This window comes from Saccostrea echinata, unplaced genomic scaffold (genome assembly GCF_033153115.1).
Source record: "Saccostrea echinata isolate AGI-Se365-2 ecotype Australia unplaced genomic scaffold, CSIRO_AGI_Sech_v1 ptg000054l, whole genome shotgun sequence".
In the NCBI taxonomy this organism is placed as follows: domain Eukaryota; kingdom Metazoa; phylum Mollusca; class Bivalvia; order Ostreida; family Ostreidae; genus Saccostrea; species Saccostrea echinata.
Window position 1 is genome coordinate 31,075,417 of NW_026889803.1, and position 20,257 is coordinate 31,095,673.

The 20,257-nt window shown below is 34.9% G+C and overlaps 1 protein-coding gene across 1 annotated transcript in view; it reads right to left on the reverse strand.

The window, feature by feature from the left end:
• Positions 1-20,257, reverse strand: part of LOC133206309 (ATP-dependent RNA helicase DDX1-like) — a 214,382-nt gene that overhangs the window by 7,693 nt on the left and 186,432 nt on the right. Inside the window, exons 21-26 of the mRNA XM_061342266.1 lie at positions 15,411-15,557; positions 12,703-12,776; positions 11,058-11,130; positions 9,328-9,400; positions 6,794-6,836; positions 1,984-2,082 (exon numbers count right to left, since the gene is read on the reverse strand). Coding sequence (XP_061198250.1) covers positions 1,984-2,082; positions 6,794-6,836; positions 9,328-9,400; positions 11,058-11,130; positions 12,703-12,776; positions 15,411-15,557 — 509 coding nt within the window. The remainder of the gene's footprint in view (positions 1-1,983; positions 2,083-6,793; positions 6,837-9,327; positions 9,401-11,057; positions 11,131-12,702; positions 12,777-15,410; positions 15,558-20,257) is intronic.

Here is a 20,257-nt window from a genome sequence, read left to right on the forward strand (position 1 = left end):
GTAAATAAATTTAAAGGTTTATGATATTTTAGTTTAAGATTGCAGAGCAGAATATTTCAATTTGGGGGGGGGGGGGGGGGGGGGGGTTATTGTACGTCAATATGTGTTAAAAAGTTTTTAAATTTTTAAATAAATTATTTCCTTAATTTTGAATAATTTTCATGACCAGTTAATGTGAAAGGGACTAATTATATAGCATTTTCAGTATGAAATTCTAGCACAAACAATTGTCTGTGCTAGAATTTCATACTTAAGTTGTCTTAATGTTTTTACAGACACTTAGTTTTCAGGAAAAAAACTCAGTCTGTCAAAGTCCATATAACAAATCAGTGAAAGAGTACCAATTGTTTTCTAAATGGCATTATTAAGTAAAATTTGGTAATTGATAGTGACATAATGTGAAAAAACATGTTACTTTTTATTGGCCTGAGAGGTAATAAAAATGAGTCAAAAATGCCAATTTTCGTTTTCGGCCGGGGGCTTCACCTCCCTGGGCCCCCTACCAGGGCTCTGCCCTGGACCTGCTGGGGGCCTGAGGCGGCCCCAGACCCCTCGCTGAGATTGGTTTCCTGCTGTTCCAGATATATTTCCTTCTATTGAAAATCTTATTGAAAACACTGCAATCAATAGTGATATCTAGATGATCCTGTATATCCTCTGGTAACTACAAACAAACAATCAATAGTGATATCTAGATGTTCCTGTATATCCTCTAGTAACTACAAACAAACAATCAACAGTGATATCTAGATGTTCCTTTAAATCCTCTAGTAACTACAAACAAACAATCAATAGTGATATCTAGATGTTCCTGTACATCCTCTGGTAACTACAAACAAACAATCAATAGTGATATCTAGATGTTCCTGAACATTTTTCAGTATCTACAAACAAAACAAATAAATTATCAAACAGCTAATTATTCAGAGTGATGACCTCTGCTTGTCAATAGTGATATCTAGATGTTCCTGTACATTCATTAGTAACTACATACAGAAACAAAAAAAAATCATCAAACAGCTAATTACTCAGAATGATGGCCTTTGCTTGTCACTGGGCTCAAAATTCCTGTACATCAACATGAGTGACTTTATACTTCTTGACGGATATTTAATTACTGTAAGATGCACTGATTGAACCAGAAGATACCACTAGATATGACAGTAAAAAACATTCATCCTCCAATGTTTGACAAAAGGGTGAGGTTATTATTCCATCGTGCAACAAGTTGTAAAGGGGATGTAGCACTGCCTATGTATGTATAAGGGTATGTTAGTGTGTGGGTTTCTCTGTGTACAAATTTGTAAGCAAGAGTGAGAGAACCCCAGTGTTTAGGATTATTAAACTTTGCATAATTCTTTCTTATTGTAATAGGTCAACCTCTATCATTTTTCAAATTGGTGAATTGGTAATTACAACTCTCATATTTATGTGCAAGATAACCAAACTGAATAATAAACAAGAGGCCCACGGGCCTTATAGGTCACCTGAGTATCATACAACAACTTGCACACAATTGAATTGGGTACATGTTTTAAACCAAAGGCCATGAAATTTACAATTTTGAAAGGGGTACCCTTGCTAATCATGACTACATACTTAGTTTGTTTACTTAATACCCAGAAGCAGAGAAGAGAGTTATCAAAGTAATAATGCATTTTCACTAATTATAATAAGTAGAGCCCCCATCCCACAGGAACCCCTGACCCTGGGGCAACACATTTCACAATTTTGGAAGAGGGACCCTTGCTTACCATAACTTTGCATTTAGTTTCTTCACTTAATACCCAGGAGCAGAGGAAAAGATTTCTAAAGCATTAATGCATTTTCACTATATAATCATTAGAGCTCCTCCTAAACCAGAACTCCTGGGTTATAACATAAGGTCATTCCACCTTTGTTGAGGTGAGCTATGAACCCTGAAAATTAATACATGAATTTGCATTTAAAGTTTTAAATTTCCCAGGTATTTGTTATCCATACCTTTGGTTCATCATACCAGATACAGCATCCCCCGTGGTCCGTTAGGTTTGTGTTGTAACAGCCCCTCCCTTTCGTGTTACAGTTAGAGTGATACCAAACCTATAAAAAAATATTCAGTTTTATTATTCCACCAGACTGTCTCAAGTTCATCCTTTATAAATAAAAAGACTTTCTGCATAATATGAAAGCTGCTTTAATTCTTTGTTGACTTAAATTTGATACATGTAATTATAGCCGGATGTTGCAATCCTCAGCACTTCTGTTATAGCATTATGCCTTTCCTAAATAAACTACATTATTATAACAAAATATGTTACAGATTACAAATTTGTCACGAACCCCACAGATGGATATGGTTCTTCATGAAGTAATATAACGCAGATTTCTAAATGAGATTAGTAAAATTAATTACTTCATAATATTTAAATGATCTGTTCTTGTTACAAGCAAGAAATACCATAAATGAATAATAATATCCCCCCCCCCCCCCTTGAACAAAAAAAATTCTGCCCAACAATCTACCAAAAAATTTAACATCTATACATTAGCAGTCATGATTTAGTATCCATTATAGAATTACATTGTCCTCTGAGTGAACCTAGGTATGAAAGGATAAAACAAAATGTGCAGTGGGAAGTAATAAATTTGATTGCTAATGAAACGTAATAAACTATTTCTCTCTTTTATATTAATATTGTCTGCACACATCCAGAGTTGAAAGTCCTGGTTTTAAAGAATATACATCCATATTTTGTCACAGTACTGCATTTGGTAATGCTGAATTAGCAGACAGATTGGTCAATAATCTAGAGTGTTCAGGAATCTAGAGAAAACAAAACACAAGTATGTAACTTGCAACAAGGAGTTCCTGGACTCACAATAATGCTTGAATCTGCATCCTAGATATAATAAAAATTTAAATTTCAAGCAGCATGTCTAACATTAATGAGGCTGCTACCGTAATCAAATCGATTTTTATGCCCCTTGACCTTAGAGTTTGACCCACTTTTAAAAAACTTTAACCTTGGCCAAAACTTTTGAACAGTAAGTACTAGGGCTTTCAATTTTCACATGTATATTCCTTGTGACAAGACCTTTCTTTGGATACAAACAATTTTGACCTTTTGACCTTGACCTTGGAATTTGACCTACTTTTGAAAAACTTTAACCTTGGCCATTACTTTTGAACAGTTGGTGCTAGGGCTTTTATATTTTGCATGTTTATTTCTTATGACAAGATCTTCCTTTGTCTACCATTAATTTTGACTCTTTGACCTTTACCTTGGTGTTTGACCCATTTTAGAAAATGTTAACCTTGACCATAACTTTTGAATGATTAATTGGTCATATCCATTGACACAAATCCTTTCTTTATGTAACAACATTTTTGATCTCTTGACCTTGACGTTTGACTTGCATTTGAGAAACTTAAACCTTAGCCATAAGCTGTCATATGGGGGTATCAGTGTTTGTTTTCTTATGTATACAACCCCATAAAATCTTTGATCACCTGTTATGCTCCCCTAGTTAAAGAGGGTGGGGGCATGATTTGAACAAACTTGAATCTACACCACATGGGGATGGTTCAATATAAATATGACATTTTGTGGGCCCGCTGTTCTTGAGAAAAAAGTTTTTAAAAAATTTGGCTGCAAATGTCATAGTTTAAATTTGACCCTTAATATAATTGTGATACCACCTTTTCTGGACCAGCATTTTTATGTTCTTTAATTATTTATTATTATTCATTTATTTAGGATATGCCCTTTTATTTGAAAGACCATCACCAAAGGTCATTTGTGGCAAGTGGTAAAATTGGTAATTCTGGAAAAGAAGTCAAAAAATCTGAAAAGTATATGGACATCAAATACCACTAAACACATGATAGACAGACAGATGACTAATAGACCTTTTTGATTAGAAGCTCACCTTTAGCTCAGGTGAGCTAAGTTTAATAAACTTAATTATTGAAAGAAAAAGTGAGCAAGCTCACATACCCCCGCTCCCCCAGAACTCGACAATGCAACATGTAATGAATGGCACAGTGCATTTTAAATACACAGTTTAATTCAAAAAGGGGCATTACTTGCAAAAAATCATCACATCAAAACTTCTTGCATATAAGGACATTCAAATCTTTGTATGTTACAAATTTAATTGGGCTGAAGTTTCTAAATAAATAATGGAATCAAAATTTCTTGGTAATATACAAATCTATGCATTATGTATACCTACAAAGTTTCAGGAAATTCAGTGCAGGAGTTATGCTGACAAACTGTTATTTAAATTCCTCTGTCAGTGATTTCGATTTTTGTTAATGAGTGCAAGTCCATGTCCAACACGTGACAATTTACACATTTAAATAATTGATGGAAACAAAATTATGATGTAGTCATATGAATTTGTTTATATACTGTACTTATGAAATTATTTAAGGCAAAGCACCAATTTGAAGGGGGAGGGGGGTTGAGAACTATCCAAGATTTTGTGTGTGTTAAATCATTAATATTTTGATCTCAAAATCAATAGGGGTCTTTTAAGGTCATAAAATATTTCACAATTCCAGTGGATTTCCTTATTACCTAGCTGGAAAGTTTCTTCAATAATAGGCAAACCTCTAAAGGCAAAAATAATGGAATCGAAATTTCCTGGTAATATGCACATCTACACACTGTGTACTAAATATCTGCAAAGTTTAACCAAATTCTGTGCAGCAGTTTAAGAGGAGTTGCACTAACAAACTGTTCATCTCTTTATTCAAGATATGGCCAAAAATCTAAGTTGAAAAGTACCGAAATTCCCAGAAAAATAACGGAATCGGAATTTCCTGGTAATATGCACATCTATACTTTGTGTCCTAAATATCTGCAGAGTTTGACGAAATTCTGTGCAACGGTTTAAGAGGAGTTGCGCTGACAAACTGTTCATTTCTATATTCAAGATATGGCCAAAAATCTAAGTTCAAAAGTGCAAAAATTCCCAGAAAAATAAAGGAATAGGATTTTCTGGTAATATGCACATCTACACATTGTGTGCTAAATATCTGCAAAGTTTAACCAAATTCTGTGCAGTAGTTTAAGAGGACATGCGCTGACAAACTGTTCATCTCTATATTCAAGATATGGCCAAAAATCTAAGTTGAAAAGTGCCGAAATTCCCAGAAAAAATAAAGGAATCGGAATTTCCTGGTAATATGCATATCTACACACTTTGTGCTAAATATCTGCAAAGTTTGATGAAATTCTGTGCAGCGGTTTATGAGGAGTTGCGCTGACAAAAAAACAGGACTGACAGACTGACTGACTGACACACTGACTGACATACGGGTCAAAAATATTATACCTCACGCAACTTGTTGCGTGGGGTATAACAAGAGGCCCAGGAGCCATATCGCTCACCTGAGCACTCTGGCTAGGAAAAAGCAGAAATCAGTTGAGTCTTGAAAAGTTTTGATATAAAAGTGGTTCGAGGGGGGGGGGTTGGGGGGGGGTTAAGTTTGAACTTGAATCTATACTTCAAAGGGATGCTTTTGAATTAATATGACAAATAATGGCTATGCTGTTCTTAGGAAGACAATTTTTATTGATATATCATCTGTATTCCTTTGTATAACTATGATCCCTTGTTATGGCCCCTCTATTCTCCTGGGGGGGTCATGATTTGAACAAAATTTGAATCTACATTACCTGAGGATGCTTGCATTTAAATATGACTAATTATTGCTTTGCTGTTCTTCAGAAGAAGATTTTAAAAGGCTTGCTTTTTCCTATGTATTCCTATGTAAAACTTTGATCACCCATTGTGGCCCCACCCTACCCCTGGGGGGACATGATTTAAACAAACTTGAATCTACACTTCCTGAGGATGCACCCATTAAAAAAAACCAATCATGGCTTTGCTGTTCTTGAGAAGAAGATTTTTAAAGAGTTTTCCTATATATTCCTATGTAAAACTTTGATCGCCCATTGTGGCCCCACCCTACCCCCTGGGGTCATGATTTGAACAAACTTGAATCTACACTACCTGAGGATGCTTCCATATAAATATGACCAATCATGGTTTTGCTGTTCTTGAGATGAAGATTTTTAAAGAGTTTTCCTATATATTCCTATGTAAAACTTTGATCGCCCATTGTGGCCCCACCCTACCCCCAGGGGTCATGATTGGAACAAACTTGAATCTACACTACCTGAGGATGCTTCCATATAAATATGACCAATCATGGCTTTGCTGTTCTTGAGAAGAAGATTTTTAAAGAATTTTCCTATATATTCCTATGTAAAGCTTTGATTGCCCATTGTTGCCCCACCCTACCCCCGGGGGTCATGATTTGAAGAAACTTGAATCTACACTACCTGAAGATGCTTCCATATAAGTTTCATATTTTCAAGCACAGTGGTTCTTGAGAAGAAGATTTTTAAATGATGCCATTAATTTTTCATGAATTCATAATTATCTCCCCTTGGAAGAAGGCGTGGCCCTTCATTTGAACAAACTTGAACCCCCTTCACCCAAGGATACTCTGTGCCAAGTTTGGTTGAAATTGGCCCAGTAGTTCTGGAGAAGAAGATGAAATTGTGAAAAGTTTACAATGACAATGACAACAACGCCGCCAACAGACAACGGACAAATTTTGATCAGAAAAGCTCACTTGAGCCTTTGGCTCAGGTGAGCTAAAAATGCTTCAGCACATTTCAAAGATGTTTGCAAGCTGTACAACTGCTACACAGGAACAGACAGCAGCAGGTCTCCTGTTAGACTCGTGGGACTTTACTGTTAGACTTGAGGGACTTTAGAAGGACTATCTTACCTTCTCCTTCACTGTGGCGACTAGAGATATTGCAAGACCCATTCTGAAAAAATAAAGCAAGCAGACAAGTTATCAAGTGTTACTGTGTAACATATCTAGGAATTATACCCGGTAAGTATTTCTAAAGATTCTAACATGCTATGTAAAGTTTTAGCAGGTACAGTCAAACCTTTTCATCTGGAACTCGATGGGAATTATAATGTTATATCCGAGATTAAAAAACATTAAAAGTGGTTTCGACTGCCAAAACACTTTGACATATCTCATGCATTCATTGACAAGATAACAAATTTCAACTGTAATTTTCATGAGGTTGCAACTTAAATTTAGCGAATTTCAAAAGAAGACCTTTCTTATCTCAATTTTGTAAATAGATTGTTTGATTTTCAAGATTTACATAATTGGCTAATGATAAGATTTTTAAACTTATCATTTATCTATTCTTGTCAAGACCTACCCTCCAAGGCTCTAAGGAGAATTTGGGAGCTTGAAATTCAAACTAAAATGAAATCCATTTTCATTCCTTTTCAATCCACTATATAACATGATAATTATCCCTTCATCGACAGGTGAAATTGAGTTACAGCAGCAGGGTACCATAAGGTGCCATAACAAATTGTACAAACTCTATTAAACAGGATAAAAAAACTGATATTAAGGTGACAGTGGGTTACTAGATTTTTTTTCCCTATGTGATAAACTGTAGGTATAAATCTTAACAATTAAATCTCGTCTTCTGTCATATTTCAAACACAGTATATGGCTTGTGTTCAGCAATTATCTTATGTATGTTTGACAAATATTGAATATTAATCCAATCCACATATATTTCAGTGATGAAAATAGATTTTATTTTGATATCAAATATGCATATACAATGTTTTATAAAAAAAATAAAATCTGCATATATAAAAATATGAAGAACAAAAGCAAATGTCAAGATAAAATCATTAAAATTACACTTAAACGAGTTGACTGGGGTTTTATTATGCAAAAACTACAATAGAAAAACTCTTCTTTTTAATATCATAAAACACAGGTTCTTTCCTTTGGGATTATATGGGTAGGTAATAAGTTTTTGCACTTCAAAGCAAATTTTACGAATTTACAATAGACTTTTTTTTGCTGAAATTATAATATGAGTAATGCTATGTTGTACATTATATAGGAAACACCTAATGATATTGTCTTATTTCCAGAGGGGGCACCTCAAAATGTAAACTAGAAATATGTCCATAGGACATGAATGCCCCGCCGAGGGTATATTAGTAATGCAACATTTTAACACAAATTTAGAAAAGTGAGGTCAAGGTCAAAGGAAAGGTCAAGGTGAAAAAATATTGATGCAGTTGAATAGCTTACATTAGTATGTATCAGCATATGAAGTTTGACACAAATTTAAGAAAAGTGAGGTCAAGGTCAAATGAAAGGTCAAGGTCAAAAAAAAATTGTTTATGCAGTTGAAAGGTTACATCAGTATGTATTAGCATATGAAGTTTGATAAAAATATTATGAATGGTTTTAAAACTAAGCTAAACACTAATTAAAGAAAAGTGAGGTCAAGGTCAAAGGAAAGGTCAAAGTCAAAAAATATTGATGCAGTTGAATAGCTCTCATCAGTATGTATCAGCATATGAAGTTTGATAACACTATCTTGAATGGTATCTTTAAAACTGAGCTAAAAACTTATTTAAGAAAAGTGAGGTCAAGGTCAAAGGAAAGGTCAAGGTAAAATATATTGATGCAGTTGAATAACTTACATCAGTATGTATCAACATATGAAGTTTGATCACATTGTCTTGAATGGTATCTTTAAAACTGAGCTAAACACTAATTTAAGAAAAGTGAGGTCAAGGTCAAAAGAAAGGTCAAGGTCAAAAAATGTTGATGCAGTTGAATAGATATCATCAGTATGTATCAGCATATGAAGTTTGATAACACTATCTTGAATGGTATCTTTAAAACTGAGCTAAACACTAATTTAAGAAAAGTGAGGTCAAGGTCAAAGGAAAGGTCAAGGTCAAAAAATGTTGATGCAGTTGCATAGCTCTCATCAATATCTATCAGCATATGAAGTTTGATAAAAATATCTTGGATAGTTTCTTTGAAACTGAGCTTTGAACAGAGCTAAACACAAAGTGTGACGGAAGGACAGACGGAAGGACGGAAGACGGACACGACAAACACTATATGCCCCGGCCATATTAATGGCGGGGCATAAAAATTATGAAATTTCCCTGTTTTTATGGAGTACTAAAAATATTACAGATATTAATGATATCGATTTAAACAAAAAATATCAGAAAATAATTTAAGATTTTCAATTTCCTGTGGTTAAAATTTCAAGAGCATATATATTTTAAACTTCTTTTTCCATAACATTTATATGAACCCCTTGTTGAAGAACTTTAGTTCATCAAAATGTTATAAACACACTATTATAATGTCCATCTACCAATCAGTTGAAAAATCAACAATGAATGTGTCACTTAATTACCAGAAAAACCCATAGACGGCGCTTTTATCCACCTTACCTTTCTGCTCTACCCACTCTCCCAATCCGATGGATATAGTTCTGCTTCTCATCTGGGAGTGTAACATTAATAACTGAAACAGAGAGTGTATAACATTAATAGCTGAAATAGACAGTGTCCAATCAGGGAGTGTATAACATTAATAACTGAAACAGATAGTGTCCAATCAGGAAGTTATAGCATTATAATTAACAAGCATTCTGAGAGTATTGCATTAGCAATACTAGTCCCCTACCAGCAAGTGTAATCTGGTTCCCGTTAAGAATTGAAAATGCTATAATTCCGTCAAAAAATCAATGAAATGAGACGAAATGCAGACAAGATCTATAACTAATTAAGGTAAAGTCAATTACCAAAAATCAGCTCAATATCTAAAAGTGTTTTAAAAGAAAATTGCAGAAAACCCCTAAAAATTGAAAAGGCCGTAATTCTGTCAAAAATCAATGAAGCGGAACGAAATGCAAACTTGATCTGTAACTCATCAAGATACACTCACATACCAAAAATCAGCTCAATATCTGCAAGCATTTATGAAAAAAGTGTGGAAAACCAAGTGGGACAGACAGACAGGGACAGACGGACGGACAGACTCAGAGGAAACCTATAGTCCCCTCCGCTTTCACCGGTAGGGGACTAATAACTGAACAGATAGTATCTAATCAGGGAGTGTATAACATAAATAACTGAAAGATAGTGTCCAGTCAGGGATTGTTACATTAATAACTGAAACAGATACTGTCCAATCAGGGAGTGTAACATTATTAACTTAAACAGACAATGTCCAATAAGGATTTATAACACTAATAACTGAAACAGATAGTGTCTATTATAATGATGATTTTAGTTGAAAAGAACCAGTTTGAAATTATTAATACAGTTTGCATATGACTTGCCTAAAATTTTTAAAGATTTTTTTCTACATATTTCAATGTAAAAGTTGCATTTCCTATTGTGGCCCCACCCTACCCTCGGAGGTCACAATTTGAACAATTTAGAATCTACACTACCCTGAATGCTTCCACATAAGTTCCAGCTTTTCTGGCCCAGTGGTTTTTGAGAAGATTTTCAAAGATTTTGCCTATATGTTTTAATGTAAAACTTTGATTCCCTATTGTGGCCCCACCCTATCCCCGGGGGCCATGATTTGAACAATTTAGAATCCACACTACCCCAGGATGCTTCCACATAGGTTTCAGCTTTTCTGGCCCACTGGTTCTTGAGAAGAAGATTTTTTAATGACCCCAACCTATTTTTGTCTTTTCTTAATTATCTCCCCTTGTAAGGGGGGTTGGCCCTTCATTTTAACAATTTTAACTTCCCTTCACCCAAGGATGCTTTGTACCAACTTCGGTCAAAATTGGCTCAGTGGTTCTTGAGAAGAAGTTGAAAATGTGAAAAGTTTACATACGGACGGACAGACAGCTAGACAGATGGACGAACGACAGACAACAGGTGATCAGAAAAGCTCACTTGAGCTTTCAGCTCAGGTGAGCTAAAAATGGTTTATAGTTAACTTTCACATTATCTCCCTTCAGGAGGGGTGAGGTACTAATTAAACGACATGAACTGCAAAAGGCATTGTCTCTAGTCATTCTCAGTTTGCTAGGATTCAATGAAAGATTTATGGGTTGGTTGAACACCTTAATTTATTTCATCTTAACAAATGTCAAACCAATAGATTTAATCTGCCATTGAAAAATGATAATTCATACTTCATGACATTCCCATACCGTATGGTAAACCAGTGATGTCAATGCCCCTGGCTGCTACGTCTGTACAAATCAGATACTTCACTTTATTATCCTGTGAAAAAAAGGAAAACACTTCAGTCTTGTTTACAGTAAATTAACACTGAACGAAGAAATACACTTCCATTTTTGTAAAGTTTATGAAGATATGACCTAAAACATTTCTTTAGAACAGATTTCCTCAGGCACATTAGCACCTCAAGAAAAAAATAACACTCCTGTGAAAAGTATATGGTCACAGTGATACTGCATGCTTATGAAATATTACAGCTGATATTCACTTCTTATATATTCCAATGATATTTTTTTATGTGCAGTACAACATAGTATAGCAAATCACCACGGAAGAAAAAATTTCTGTATTATATCAGTTATTTGTTAAATGCAGATGAACATTCATCATTTTATTGTACACAGTGAAAAATTAGGATTTTTATCAATTTAACATGCAAGGCTTATTTATTAATATCTTTCTTTAATAAATCTCTCAGTTGTCAACATAGCCTCAGTGAGTATCCATATACCCTTCAAAAAAGGCCCTAATTCTTGTTCATTCCCATGGAATGCAGTTTTTAGTTGCTAAAAGTGAAAACAATCAGGTGAAAAATGAAGGGAAAAAGAGTTTCTTTTCCCCAATTAACATTTTCTCTGAAACAGCTATGTGGGTGGGTAACGTTAAACATAGAATTTACTTTGGACAGCCCTATTTTAAGTATACTACAATAAAATCTCAAAGATAAATGAATTTTTGCATTTTGTTTTATTTCCCATTATCAATACCGTACCATGGTGTATTTTTATAATGATTAGAAGTGCTTTGAAGGAACTAATATCAATGAATAATGTATTAATATTTTTTCACAAAAAGAGCTGTAAAATATGACAATCATGGATGCAGGAGGAGATATAACATGATAATAACAAAAAATTTTCCATTTTCACTTTTTATCTCTTTTTTAAAAATATCCTCAGTATTTCAAGTTTTCTGCACTCTTTTAAGATGTAGGGCAAAATTGAGTAATCATGATGGCCTTCTTTATAATCAACTAAACACACCTAATATATCTCGTATCATTTGATGCATGATACTGGTAAACTTTGAATTCATAACGTGAAGACCAAAGTCATGTCTAGTCACAATCCTTTTTTGCTCCTAAATTAATTTTCTTTATTCTGAACTTTGCCGTTCTTATTTATTTTACATAATGTAATGATACATGCAACTCACACATACTGAACACTGATTTCAACATTATTTTCAATTTGATCAGCTAGATATCTGTGAGATGGTGACCATCTCAAAGGGTCTTGCTGTTTATTTAGGACTTTATGAAGAGAGAGACTCGTAAAGGAATGTTTTTGGAAAGGATCGTAACTGATACTGATAAGACAGACTAATTATTATAGGGCACCCACAGACTCTAATTAAGGTACCAATACAATTTAGATTTCCATTTTCCTACATCATGCAATGTCTTGTATTCCATATTGCCAGAATTCTCCAATAAAAAAATTCAGTGAATTGTACAAGAAAATATTGTTCATTAAAAAATTACATGAATGTACTATATCTAACATCTATATATATCATATCAGTTCGACTGATTCAAACTCTTATTTTAATTACCTTAAACTTCTGTAAATTTGCTTTCCTTTCCTGTGGCTTTCTATCACCGTGCAAACAAACACACGAGTACTTGCCTGTAAAGGAAACAATTAATCATGAAGTACGTGTTAGAACTAACAAACGTATCATACCTAGTCCTTACCCAGTAAACTTAATGTGTCAGTGGATTACCATATAAAATACTTTTATAACAGGTTTGAAAACAGCCAATGGGTGTTTTCAGCAGCAGAAATAATTGCATCTCCTGTATAATTTCTTGTTAGGCCTAGAAAACAAAAAAATTTTTTTTCTGCTTTCCAGACCAACCCTAATTTTCTGCTTTCCAGACAAACCCTAATTAATAGTGCTTATCCTAATTTTTTTAAAAATAGTTTTCTCAGGAAAGATCTTAATGTTAATTTTCCATTTTTAAGCTGCATATCAAAATTTTTGCTATAAAATAAAATAACAATAATGCTTTTTTAAGCAATACATGTATATTCTTTTGTCATCTTTTTTACTTCAATGATTTTATTAAAAAAGTCAAGGGAGAATAAACAAGCTAATTCAGAGAATTTGTGTCCCCCGCTTTGGGAAAAAAGAAGAGCATGCGCAGTTCGGGGAGGGGGGGGGTCCCCTGTATTTGTAGAATTATTAAATGTATACATGTATATTGAAGCAAATTATAAAAAAGACAATATGGATATAAAGATTTGATTGCTTATTCTTTAAAATGTGTATAGAAGATTCTTTTTAATATACTATAATATACAGAATATTTATCACACTGTAACAATGATTTTATGAGTTTGTACATGCCAGACATCATAACTTTTTCATTTCACATGTTGAATAGCATCATTTAGTGAATTAAAAAAAAACAAACAAACAAACAAAAAAAACATTAAAAAAAAAAAAAGAAAATCATCCGCGGATTGAATCCGGGCCTCTCGCTTGCTAAGTGAGCAACATACCACTAGACTACGGAGGCACTTGATTATACAGCAAATTAAATGCAAATATCAAGTAACATATAATGTTTATATTCACGTTTGATATTGTCAAAATTTTACACAATAAATGTTGTCTAATTTAGCCTTTACTAAACAGTTCTAATAGATGTAATTAGAATATAAAGTCCACCGACAACCTGTATCATACGTAATAACTCTCAACATACCCCTGTGCTAAAAATAGAGCCAAGCGACTTTTAATACAATAAATAAATAAGAAAAAACAAGGCGGGGCACTTTTAGAGGGGCGAGAGAGGCCATAGGGAGTTATGGAATAAAATTTCATTTCAAAAGCTCAAAAGCTTTTTGAGATATTGCCCAGAAACAAAAGTGTTACACACAGATGGAATTTATAAATTAACCACCTTGAACTTTAACCTTTTGACCTCAAAGGGGTCTTCCTTAGGCACCAGGGAGTTGTTTTGTAAAATTTCATTGCAAAAGCTCAAAGAATTCGCGAGATACAGCACGGAAACGAAAGTGTTAAAACAGACAGAATTTATGAATTTATGACCTTGACCTTTGATCTCAAAATCAATAGGGTTCTTTTTTTATGCCATAGGGATTTGCTATGCAAAATTTCATTGCGAAAGCTCAGAGGGTTCTTGAGATATCGCGCGGAAATGAAAGTGTTACAGACAGACAGAAATACAGACGGACGGATGGAAGGACAGACAGACAGACCCAAATTAATATCCCCCACTTTCAGTGAAAGTTGGGGACAAAAAGTGCTATACAAAAAGTATATGATTTTCTGACCTTGATCTTTGACTTTTTTGCCTCAAAATCAATAAGGGTCTTCTTTACAGTAGAAGGAGTTGTGATATTTAAATATGCTGAAGAAATCTCAAAGACAACTAAAGTTATCATCTGGAAATTGTTATTTATGATGTATGACTTTCTGACCTTGACCTCTTGGACCTCAACAGCAATAGGGGTCTTTGTTAGGGCATAAGGAATTTTACTATTGTAATTGCAAAAGCCCAAAGGCTTTTCAAGATATAGTCTGGAAACGAAGATTCTTAAACACAGACTGAATTTATGACCTTAACCTTTGACCTTTTGACATCAAAATCAATAGGAGTCTTCTTTAGGCCATATGGAGTTATGGTATAAAATTTTATTGCAAAAGGACAAAGGCTTCTTGAGATGTCATCTGGAAATGAAAGTGTTACACACAGACAGAATGACAGACGGATGGAAGGACAGAACAGACCCAAATTAACACCCCCCTCTTTCTGTGAAAGGGGGGACAACAAGAGGTACTGTGAATGAGGGACCAAAATGTGAAAAGTTTACAGAAAACACAAGACTGACAAAAAAGACAGATGCTGGACACTTTTCGCCTTCAGCTCAGGTGAGCTAATTATGGACTGGACATGAAATTTAAAATATTAGAGTGTCCTTAAACTTGTCCAAATGACTAGATATGAATGCATAGACAGATGGACAGCAACACATGAATAGACCAACAAGGTGACTCCTAAATACCCCTCAACTTTATGTGCTTGTTGTAAACTGAATAATTAAAAGTGGTAAATAGAAAAACTGGCCAACCAATGCATATCCTTGATGTAGTATGTAAACTAAGGCAACAATCTGATTAAAATACAGATCTCTAAAGCAGACTTTGTGCTTCTGTAGAGATCTGTTTTTTTTCAGATTGCTAGGGAAATAAAAAAAAAAATCATGGGTGCATTTGCACTGGTTCCCTACCTCCTCCCCTCTGTTGGAGGTACTTTTCTAAGTTGTCACAGTCCAGCTTGGTCCGGCAGAAGATGAGGGCTTTATCCATCTTGTGCTCCTCCAGAGCTTGAATGACGTACTCCCCCTTTAAAATCTTCACAGCTTCAGATAGGGTTTCTGCAATGAAATCATAATTTGAATATCACTTTATAATTATTCTAAATGAAGTTATATTATTATGTTGAAAGTTTGCAATTGAGAAACCAGTTACTAACTTGCACTATAGTGTTCCCAGAAATTATTGAGAATTCTTTCATAAAATACTTTTTCATTAAGTATTTTATAAAAATAAAATATTTATAGTTCAAAATCATTTTCTAACAAATGACAATACTTGCTACTTTCTTATTTTATATGCAGTTTTCATGAATAACTTGCCATTTTCTTTGTATACTTCCGGTTTATTGTTAATGTTCAAAATAAGTGCATTTCAAAATATAAAGCCTATTCTACATATCTATTATCAAAAATTTGCAAAACTAGGAAAACTTCTGAAATGCTGAGTATTCCACTGTCTACTACTGCTTCACGTTGGACAAAATATTGAAAAATGGAAAAGAATTCAGCTGAGGGGTAGAGCTGTTTTGGCTAAGAATGAAACCCCATTTTTCTACACTTAGTGTTGTTTTTACTGAGCAAATATCCAAGCCTTCCTTGATATGTGAATGTTAGTTAACTAGACCTACAAACTCTTTTCCATAAGTTAATTCCTCTCCTTTTTTAATATTTTGTACCACATAATACAAAGCAGATCGTTAAATACTCAGTGTTTCAGAAATGTCACTAGATTTAACAAACCCTTACTTATACATAGCTTATATAAGCTTTCTATTTCTATATAGCAATAATTTTAAACATCTGCTGATTCAACAGACAACAAAAAGCATATAAAATAAATCGTTAGCTATCCATGAAAATTGCATGTATCATTAGAAAGTAGGGGGTATTATCATTAAATAAGATAGCAATGTTAAATTATATTGAATGTTATTAATCCAAATTTTAGATCAATATATCATAACAAAATTCTCAATAATTTCTGGGAACACTACAAATCGTCCTAGGTATTTCATAACATGTTATGAACATGCAAACATAAAAAAATAGCAACTGTGCAGGAGTGAAACACTGTTGATAATCATGGGAATATGCAAGTTTGATTTCACAAATATTAGAAATTATAGTTAATGGGCTGTTCTCAGATGATCTGCCAACAATCCTTTTAAAATAATTTTATGGTTCTTATAAACCATCATCTTTTCTTCAAAATAGGAACGTTCCAAATTCGGACTTTTTCAGTGTCCGTGTAATAGATTTCTAAATCTGGGAAATTTTGATTTATTTATGGTACATGTACATGTGTACCTAAGGAATCATATGAGTGCCAATTATCCGCAGTTTCCAGTCCTTTCTAATCTCAATAAAATACTCATCAATATATTCTCGTTGGATAAGCATCACGTATATAGTGCTCAAAGGGAGACTCCTATCATTATAGGAAAGCATATGACACAAATTGACACATGAATGATTGTGTGATCAAAGCATTTATGTTTCATCCCTGATTCTGTCCAAAGGGAGAATGACCTTGTGGTCCATAACATGGCATTTTCTCTGATAAGGAAAATTTTCCAACAGGTGGCGAGATTTGAGTAGAATTATTGTTCAGGATGGTAATCATAAAGATTTGGTGTAAATTAAATTGTCTTTTATTATATTTATATTAAATTTGAGTAAATTTATTGTTCAATATTATTATAAAAAAAAATACATATATATATATAAACACTTTTGGCATGAAACTGTACATATATATATATATATATATATATATATATATATCTATCTATCTATCTATCTATCTATCTATCTATCTATCTATAAAAAGCACTAAAAACCAACAACACTATCCTAAGTGTCGGATCTACTAAGTAGATACAAGGTCACGGATGGAAATTTATATAAAGCACTAAAAATGACCAACAACATGAACAATAATAATTGTCAAATTTTCGGGACAACCTGTCCCTTCCTCAGGACAAAGAAAAAGTTAAGAAGTCATAAAAACAAAGGAAATAGAGAAGCAAAAACAACTAGCACTACTACTAAACTACCAAACACTAAATATTTACAATGTTACATGTTTAATTTGGAGTTTATAAACAGTTGTGAACAAAGAAATCCGGAGCGCTATGAATTGCGTCCGGTCTATCGGGTGTAGTCTGGTGAAGTGTGATTTACATAATTGAACGAATTAATTATCGCTAATTAATTATGGCCAACAGTAAATCGTACATTGTCTTATTCTCTCAAAATAGCGTAACTCTACATGATAAAAAGAAAATAAAGAAAGATAATATTGAAGGACAATTTTGAAATATGAATTTGGATATATTCTAAATTTGGAAATCGGAAAAAAGAAATAAACAAAAATGTGAGCTGTAAATATTTGGGTACGTTGTTCCAGGATTACTAATACGAATTAACGGTAAAGTTTACACTATATAGAGAGAATGAACTTGTTTGTTACAATCCGGGATTGGGTCTAGTTCACGTTCATCCTGGTGAAGTCATTAAGTTTGTTAATACCATTAGGGCGGAATGACTTCAGCCTGTGCATCCAGAACTTTTCCTTGCCTTTTCTCTGCGCATCTGTCCATCTTGGATCATGGTCAATAACCACTACTGTCATGTCCTCCCATTTGTGACCTTCAAGGTTGAAATGTTTCCCAACGGGTTCATTGAGTTTTTTGGTCCTAATGGTAGAACGGTGATTATTGATCCTCCTGCGGAGATCTCCTGTTTCACCAACATACTGTTTGGAGCAAACTTTGCAACTGATGAGATAAATGCAGTTGTCTGTTTGACAGGACAAATTCCCTAGTATTTTGTAGTTGTGGCCTGTAACGGGGCTGTTAAAACTGTCTGTGTCAGAGCTGTACTTACAGAGAAGACATCTTCTGTCAGAGCAAGTTTTAAAGCCCCCGTTAGGTAATGGATTGTCCAATCTGGTTCTTACTACCATGTCCTTCAGGTTCCTCGGTCTGTATGCAGCCAATGGGGGCTCCTTAAAGACCTCTGCCATTCGTTTATTTGAGTGGAGAATTGGCAGATTCTTTTGAAGGATACCGCTGAGGTTCTTAAGGACGGGATGGTACGTGGTTACCAGAGGGACCCTGCCACTATTGTCTTTTTCCTTGTAGCGTAATAGGTTTTGCCTGTCATGTCCCGCCATCTCATCAATAGCAGTTTGTACGGTGCGGGCATTGTAGCCTCTCTTGCATAAGTGGGACTTAAGGAGACCGCTTTGTTCTTGATATAAGGCAGGGGATGAACAGATGTGCCGAATTCTGGTGGCTAGACCCTTAGGCACACCCTTGAATGTGTGTGGGGGATGACAGCTAGTTGGCATAAGATACAGATGGGAATCTGTGAGTTTCGTGTGGAGACTGAACTCGATTTCACCATCAGTCAGGGAAGATGTAGTATCTAGGAATATGTTTTTCGAATTAGATACGTCTACTGTAAATTTGATAGACTGATGAAAGGTGTTGGCAAACGAAATGAATGCCTCGAGGCTCTCGCGACATTCCACTCACTTCATCTCTATATCGTCAATGAAACGCAACCAGCTAAGGGGCCTAAATGGTGCTTGAAGTAGCAAGTTGCGTTCCAGTCTGCCCATGAAAATATTGGCATAAGATGGTGCCATTTTCGTACCCATAGCAGTGCCATTAACCTGCAGGTAATGTTCTCCATTAAACATGAAGTTGTTATACTTGAGAACATGTTCAAGGAGCTTGGCAAGGGACTCGGTAGAAGGAATTTGTATGGATCTACTATCCCAGACTTCTCTACAGGCTTCGATACCCTCATCGTGCGGAATATTGGTGTACAAAGATGTGACGTCCATAGTCACGAGAAGGGTATGATCTGGAAGGCCAGTAGAGTGCGTCTTGTTAATGTAGTCCGTGGTGTCCTTGAGATAGGATGGCAAATTCTCTACGTGTGGACGGAGATGTAAATCGATGTATTCAGAAATTTTCTCCGTGGGGTGTCCAATAGCGCTAACTATAGGGCGACCTGGCATACCTTCTTTGTGTATCTTAGGAAGCAGATAAAATTGTCCTGGTCTACAGTCAATAGGATTGAGTGTCTCATAGACGTTGATACCAATCTCGTTTTTCTCAAACATTTCGTCAAGAGTTTTGGTGATGGCGGTGGAGAATTCTTTAGTAGGGTCAGAGTCCAGTTTCTAATAGAAACGTTCGTCTGTGAGTTGTCTATGGGCCTCCGCCATGTACGTTTCTTTATCAAGCACTACTACTGTAGAGCCTTTGTCTGCTTTCTTGATTACAATGTCATCCCGATTCTTTAATGATTGTAAGGCGGATCTCTCTTCCTTACTCAAATTGTCGGGAGCCTTGTCTGGCATTGAAAGGAGTTTCTCTATGTCTGACTCAACGGCATCAATATACGACTCAAGGGCTCCGCATTTGCCCGGTGCAGGTTCCCAGTCACTTTTTGGCCGATAGAGTTTGTGTTCCTCTAGGTCGTGCAATTGTGGCTGAGAAGAGTCATACGAGTCAACTTCGGAGTTTTTTCTAGTCTAAGAAAAATGCTCCTTCAACCGAAGTTTCCGAAAGAAAGCTCGGGTGTCCTCTCTGACTTGTTTTTCGTCGACCTCATGTGGCATGGGACAGAAATTCAGCCCCTTGGAAAGAAGTGAGGTCTCCGATTCGGAGAGAGGAACACTAGATCTATTGAGCACTGGGCAGACGTCAGTAGTTTGTGAGGGTCCGTCCCTCGCGATTGTC